Raw genomic sequence first — 7,387 nt, 5'->3', positions numbered from 1 at the left:
TAATATTTATCCCAGTTAATGAAAGGGTCAGGGAGGGAGGTCTTGTCTCTATTTTTACATAACTGAATCTCAGTGTCCCTGAGCAATTCAAATTCAGAATGAACAACCAAATACCTTCCCAGTCTCCTTTCTGATCTTTAATCCACCCTACATGCAATCCATAGAGTAAAGCATATGGGATCAGAATTACTCCCTTCCACCTCATACATCATTTTTCAAAATGGCATTTGCCTCTCAAAATCCAGACAATGTTATAGTTAATTCAATGAATGTTTTTAAAATGCATTTCTTTCCATACACAGTCATCTTTGGTAATGATTTTCATTCACAGACTGTTTCTGCAGCCTTGGCAGAAACATTAAGCTCAAGTGTGAATTTTCTTTCTGCCTACTTGTTAGTAAAGAATATTTGATCTAGTTAGCAGTTTTTAAATTAGAAAAAACAAGTAGGGGCTGCAGGTCAGGATAGGGCTATTTTTTAATGCCTAAGAAACCTGTCAATTTCAACTGAAATTTTTCACAGCATAAGAGTTTGTGTTTGATCCAAGAAACTATGAATTGTGTTTTGGGTGTTTTTTTTTTTGCTATAGCATCAAGCTGAATAAAAAATATAGTCTTACGGTTTTAGTATGCTCGAGAACTTAAAGAATATCTATTTCCTGGGAACAATAAAGCAAAAACTCATCTTCCAAACTTGGCTGTGCTGGCTTTTGAAGTTCTCAATGGAAACTTGACCTTCATGATGGCCTAGGGGTTGGAGGTAGTCCTCCCTCCTTGAGGATCCCTCAAGAAACTGCTCAATGCTGGCAGTTACTCTTGAAAAAAAGGACCTCCTAACTTCATGTGCTCCACTGCTTGGGGTTTTACTATCTCGGTATAATTACTCTTGGTTTGGAACCAGATACAATGATAAACATTCTTCATTCATTCATGTCTTATCAAAATGTCATGAGATGTGTTCCTGGGAATTTGCTTTGCTGGAAAATTAAGGAATAACAAATAGATACTTTGGATAAGTAAGATAGAGAGTAAATATAAAGAGGAACATTGAAGGAGAGGGTGCCTCTAAAGGTAAGCTTCACCTCCTTTACAATTAAGGAATTAAGGCAAACTCAGGGACTATGGTTCTCACCCTGTGATAATGTAAAAATATTAAACCATAGATAGAGTATAAGTTCTTTCTTTGGGAAAACTGTGTCATGAAAGTTGTTGCTGTTGTAGTTGCTCATTTTCATTAACTAGCCCTCAATACATGATGTCACCAACACAATGGGATGAAATGCCTCCAGTCTGCATCATCGCCTTGTTCAGTTATGGATCAAACCATTGTGACCCAAAATGTTTCATTGGTTAGATTTAAGAAATATATTTCTAGGCCTTTCTTCCTAGCTGATCTTAGTCTTGAAGCTCAGTTGAAGTCTGCTCAGTTTCACATCAAGCCTCCACTGATATATAGACTTGACATATAGATTGACATATAGACTGCTTGAGGTGCATTGGCAAGTGTTTGAACCCACGCATTCTGAATGTAAATTGAAAATTCTAACTCATTACTGCTGAGGTGATTCCAACTTATATATTGACCTTTCAGGGCAGAGGTGAACTCCCTATAGTGTTTCCAAGGCTGCAAATCTTTATGAGAGTAGAATGCCCCAATTTTCTTCCATGGAACAACTGGTGAATTTGAACCACCAACCTGGTTAGCTGCTGAATACTTAACCACTACTGGTGTGAATCAGTAGAGTGAGGAAGATGGGAGGGGGATGAGGAGTACACTGGGGCTGGCCATTTTTGTTGGGGTATTAAGATTAGACTATTCAAGGTGGAGGATGCTTATGTCTCTACCAGTCCTAAGTGCAAGCTTCCAATGTTATTCTGTTGAAGGAGATGGATAGTCTTTGGTTAAAAAATGCTAAATAATTCTGAGGGAGGGGAAAAGGCAAGCCAAGTCATTAATCTTAAAATTGTCAGCTGAATTATTTTCAATGAGCCCTGATGGCTAGAGTCTTGGGAGTCAGGGAGGGCATTTGAATTAAGTTTAATCAATAGATACATATGGCAAGAGATGCATCCAGGTAATTCATTATCCAACAATTAAAATGAATCTGTGATGTCATCCTGTATTGATTGCCAAAAGGAAGGACTCCAGTCCCAGGAACAAACTCCAGAAAGGACTTAGGTTCTAAAAATCCAACTTCTTACTGATTGTGTTGTTTGCTTTTAAGAACATAATCTCAGTAACTTGACTAAAATAATACTAATTTGGTAATTGGAAAATAAACAATGAGAGCCCTGTTGTTGGGATTCTGTTCTAGTTGGTGTCATTTGGTGCCAGCTGTCATTTTGAACAGTCACTCAAGGCTTCTTTCTGAAACTTTAATAACTTCTTCATTCAGTGTGGGACATTTCAGGACAAGAAGTTTAAATGAACTTTTCATATGGGTAAAAAAAAAGTCACCTTAGAGAGGAGATTTTTAACTACAAATCTAGTAGTTTGGGCAATGTTTTCACGTAAATACTCTGCCCTTCTTTCCTGTAGTTTTGCGATGCCTTGGGATACCAGCGAGAGTTGTTACCAATTACTTCTCAGCCCATGATAACAATGCCAATTTGCAGATGGATGTTTTCCTGGAAGAAGATGGGAATGTGAACTCCAAGCTCACAAAGGATTCAGTGTGGTAAGTGGGAATGGCAAGAAATTTGCTAAAAATCTATTTAAAGTGACATGACATTATCACCAGTCAGACCCTATCTAATGTTTCGTTCTCCTTTATTTTAAGGGCTCGTCCATGACATAGATAAATATATTTGATTGTCAAAGTGGTTTTTTGAGGGATTATTCTGTGTGTTTGTTTGGATTTTGTTTTTTTGTTTTTGTTTTTGCTTTTTAGTTAATGGCTTATAAATGTAACTGAACAGGCAATTTGGATTCCATGAACAAAGTCTGATCATACCATTATAACAGTAACCACCAAAGAAAGGTGCTTTTTTAAAAAAATAGAAAGAAAGAAAGGTGCCTTTGTTGTTGTTGTTTGATGGCTCAGGATTTAGGGCTAAGATTTCTCTGTCTATGCTCTCACACCTGTTAACATGTACCATTCTCTACCACCCATCTGCAGTCCGTCCTATCCTGGTGGTTTGTAAGCAGCTATGATGCTAGAAGCTAGGCCACTAGTATTTCAATACCAGCAGATTTATCAGAAGAATAGATTTCAGCAGAACATCCAGACTAAGAGACACTTGAAAGAGGGTTATGGTGATTAACTTCTAGTAATTAGTGAAGGGAAAGTATTGTGTATCATAACCAAACTCACTTGTTTTGAACATGTCATTGGAAAAGCCCGGTCAACTGAAGGGAGGCACCATATTGGTGAAATGGAGGGCCAAGAACAGCAAGGGAAACTTTTTTAGATAAGTTGGATTTGCAAATTGTCCTCAACAATGAACCAAGTTGCAGGGCTCGGCAACTTAAGGTAACAATGAGTTGAAGTAAACTTAAGCAGCAGCAACAACATGTTAACCTCAGGGCATGAATAACTCTGTTTAATTTTTTAAAACCATTTTATCAGATGAGTGTTAATAATATCACCATTGTACAGAGCAACAAACTGAGGCTCAGGGAGCTTAAAGTAAAATATATGTTCAAGGGCACGGATTTGACAGACTGAATAGATGAGACACTGAATATAACCAAAATGCCTTTGACCTTCTATCACAAATCAATCTATTTTACTTTTTCAACAGTTGACTATGCTTTAAATTTAAAGATGCTATTCTCCTTGATTTGTGCCTTCACATTTCATTCAGAAGTAGAAATAGAAATAAAATTGTAGTTGTTATCAAATACCAACTATATAATTAATTTCCTACACCCCAATTTGTCTAGATGGAGTTTAAGATCCCAGTAAAATAGATGTCTTCCTTGTGACCCTATCCATCTAGAACAATATACTAAAAAGAGGGGCGGTAATCCTAAGAGTCCAAATTGAAAGAATATTTACCAAGGTCTATATTTGAGGAAATTGGTGCATAATTTCAGCTGTTGCCAGGAATTGGACTAGCTGAGATTTCCAAGCCAAAAGATATCTCCCATAAGGTTGTTCTTTACAAGTAATAAAGCTAAAACACTGTCAGTTGTAAAAGCATCCAAATGGGGATGATAGGAAGTTATAAACTCATTTTAAGAGAAATTAAAAGTTAGAAGTGTCTTTACTCCCCTGTGTGAGAGGAATGTATCATGGTTGTAGGAACAGTATTAACTCGCCGCTACCGGTAAATGCTCATTTGAGAATGTTGAAAGAAAGAAATCGCTGAACTAGTAGCAAAGTGATACTATGAATAAAACATAGTGCAGTTCATTTGAAGGGAATGAACTGATCAGTGGCAAGCTAGAGAATTTGGGAGAGAGAAAACCTCACCTCTGTAAATTGAATAGCAATTTAAAGAACTATTTAAGCACAGGGAGTTACTGTATAGTGGCCCAGTGTGTACATGGAATGACAAAAACAGCCCAAAAAAAGCTGCCTTGAAGCCTATTGGCCTATTGTGACAGTCTCAAATGGCAAAATGAGAATTATTTTATATCCTCTATTCAATATCTCTTACACACTCTCACATACATAAGCAGTGTCTTTGCAGTCAGCTGCCAGTCCTAGAAATTCTTCCCTCTTCCTTGATTCAAATTTCACAATTATATTTCTCCATTGGGCATCCCAGGAGCTTAGTGGTGGCTTAATGGTAAGGAATTGTGCTGTCAACCCAAAGTCACATGATTTCAATTCATAGGCTACAGTAAAAAGACGGGCAATCTACTCCTGTAAGATTTACTGCCTCTAAAAACCCACTGGAGGGTCAGCTCTGAGTTGATTCCAACTTGATAGTACCTAACAATAAAACACAACAACCAGACACTCCAGCAAATAATCTTACTAGATCCTAAACAAAACTGATTCAGAGTTGTGCTATTGTTCTTCTTCTTGATATCCCTTTCCATTTAGCTGTTCCTTTCCTATTCTTGAAACCTTATATGTGTTCTTCAAGTATCCCCTCACCTTAGGACTATGTCCTCTGATCCAGCATTCTCACTTAGGACTATGTCCTCTGATCCAGCATTCTCACTTATCCTCCACTGCTTTAGACTCCTCTCTCTTCTTCTTTTGCCTGTTCATAGGCTTTTAATGTATGAGATTGTCCAGGGGATGATTTCCAGAAAAGGTCCAGAGGCCTCTTTGAGTAGGAACTCTGACTCAGATATACAAGAAAGATGCCAACACCAAGTGAGAGCAAGAGAAAGAAACTGAGGTTTCTTAGACATTCACAACAGACCATAAATGAGTCAGGACAGGCAGGTCCCCTGTCTTTATCTTACAAAAGGGTTTATAGATCTTTTTCCAGTGGAGAGTGGGCTTTACACAGCTGTCAGTACATCAGTTTTGATGGATTTATGATGATCTGCTTCTCCAGCCATCTTGTTTATTTTTTCCTTGGGAGTCTGTTTTCCTGTGTTATAGTGTCACAGTCACACATCTTTCTCAAGAACAGTTTCTGATTGATCTACTTTGCTAGTGTTTTCTTTGCCATTGCCTGTCAGGATGACTGGCTGATTAATGATTGATAACTTCTCCCACCTTGGAACAACCTAAATCAAGTACTATCATTCAAGAGGTTCATCATCTCTGGGTTCAAGTCCCAGCCCTACCTCTAATCAGCTGGGTGACTTTGGGTGAGACACAACTTCTCTTTTCTCCTCTAAAGTAGAGAGAACAAAATTTCCTACCTCATTCAGCACAGAGCCGAGGATAACATGTGCCTAATGAATGTGCACTGTTCTAATTGCTTTAGTTATTAGTCTCCCAGCTAGAGCTGGTAGCAGTGGAATTCTTAGAGGCAATATATTGCCATCAACCTAAGCACATTGAACACTCAGAAAGAGAGATGTCGTGTCCTAAATTGATGCTATTACTGTAACATTGAAGTATTTTATCAATAAAAGCGGAAAGATTTTCCTCTGCCATGAAAACAGTGGGGCCTGCTGGCCGTTGCTTTTAGGAGCTAACAAGTCAAGTACGACCCATAATAACCCTATACACAACAAATCTAAACACTGTCCTATCTTGTGACATGCCCACAATTTCTAACACATTCAAGCTCATCACAACAGTCACTGTCGATCCGTTTGGTTGAGGACCTTCCTCTCTTCCATTGACCCTCCATCTTGCCAAGTATGATGTCTTTCTCTGAAGAATAGCCTCCCCTAGCAACATGCCCAAGGTATGTGAGATGAAACTTAGTCATCATTATCTCCAAGGATCATTCTGTCTGCATTTTCTCCAAGACATACTTGTTTGGTGGTGTGGGATTTTTTTTGGCAGTCCATGGGATAGTCAATGTTTTTCACCAACACAAAAGCTAAAAAGTATCTATGCTTCTGTCATCCTTATTCATTACCCAGCTCTTGGATGCATAGCGAGTGATTAAAAAGACCATAACTTAAAACAAGCACATCTGATGATGTGTTAAAGATGCTGGAGAGAACCCCAATTGTCCCTAAGACCATCCTTGAGAAAGCTAAAGGACCATCCCCTGATCCACTACCAATATTTGGTCACCACACTTATATACATATCAAGCTGTGGTTTGGAGAAAATCTTTATGGGACCTTGAGTATATGACACAATATCTTTGGTAAGAAGCAGGACCTCTGAGGCTATAGGATTAGCCTGGTCAAGGGGTGGAGCCCATAAAACTGAACCAGACTTGGTTAAGGATGGAAATGATGTTGTGAACATCAACTGACCTGAGAGATCAGAGCGGCTAGCAAAACACAATTAATTTTCTAGCAAGGGTATCAAGAACAATTAGATTCACCCAAGCCTCAGATATTCACTTCTGTCTTAAGACTCCAGACAAGGGAAAAACCTTTGTTGCCCCCAGGTTTGTGCATGTGTGTGTGGTTCCTGTGGTCCCAGGTACCTCCTCCACTCTGCAAACCTAGGTCTCCTTCCATGACTAAATCTTTCAAAAGACATCAAACATTCACAATACCTCTCAGAAAGTATACATCTCATTATTCTCCTTAACCTTGGTTGGCAATCAATTAATCTGTCTCCTTAGGTTTTGACTACCCAGGTCTCATCACTTTTTTATCTATATCCCTATACGGAGGAGGATGAAAGGGAAGAGAAGGGTATGCTCAGTATACTCTAGAACCAAGGGAGACCCACTGAGATTTCAGCCTTCCCTCAGATTTTTCTCCTCTTGGCACCAACAGCCAGGAAATCAAGAAACGTATCACGATGGGAAAGTCTGCGGTTAGGGACCTCTCTAAAGTACTCAAGAGCAATGGTGTCTCTCTGGAGACTAAGGTGCGCCTGATACAGGCCATGGTC

General features: G+C 38.8%; 1 protein-coding gene across 1 annotated transcript in view; it reads left to right on the top strand.

The window, feature by feature from the left end:
- Nucleotides 1-7,387, top strand: part of F13A1 (coagulation factor XIII, A1 polypeptide) — a 302,545-nt gene that overhangs the window by 169,518 nt on the left and 125,640 nt on the right. Inside the window, exon 7 of the mRNA XM_006888734.1 lies at nt 2,539-2,677. Coding sequence (XP_006888796.1) covers nt 2,539-2,677 — 139 coding nt within the window. The remainder of the gene's footprint in view (nt 1-2,538; nt 2,678-7,387) is intronic.

The sequence above is a fragment of the Elephantulus edwardii genome, unplaced genomic scaffold (assembly GCF_000299155.1).
Source record: "Elephantulus edwardii isolate Elephantulus edwardi_28Jun2011 unplaced genomic scaffold, EleEdw1.0 scaffold00071, whole genome shotgun sequence".
Classification (NCBI taxonomy): Eukaryota; Metazoa; Chordata; class Mammalia; order Macroscelidea; family Macroscelididae; genus Elephantulus; species Elephantulus edwardii.
This window is presented reverse-complemented; position numbering and strand designations above follow the sequence as displayed.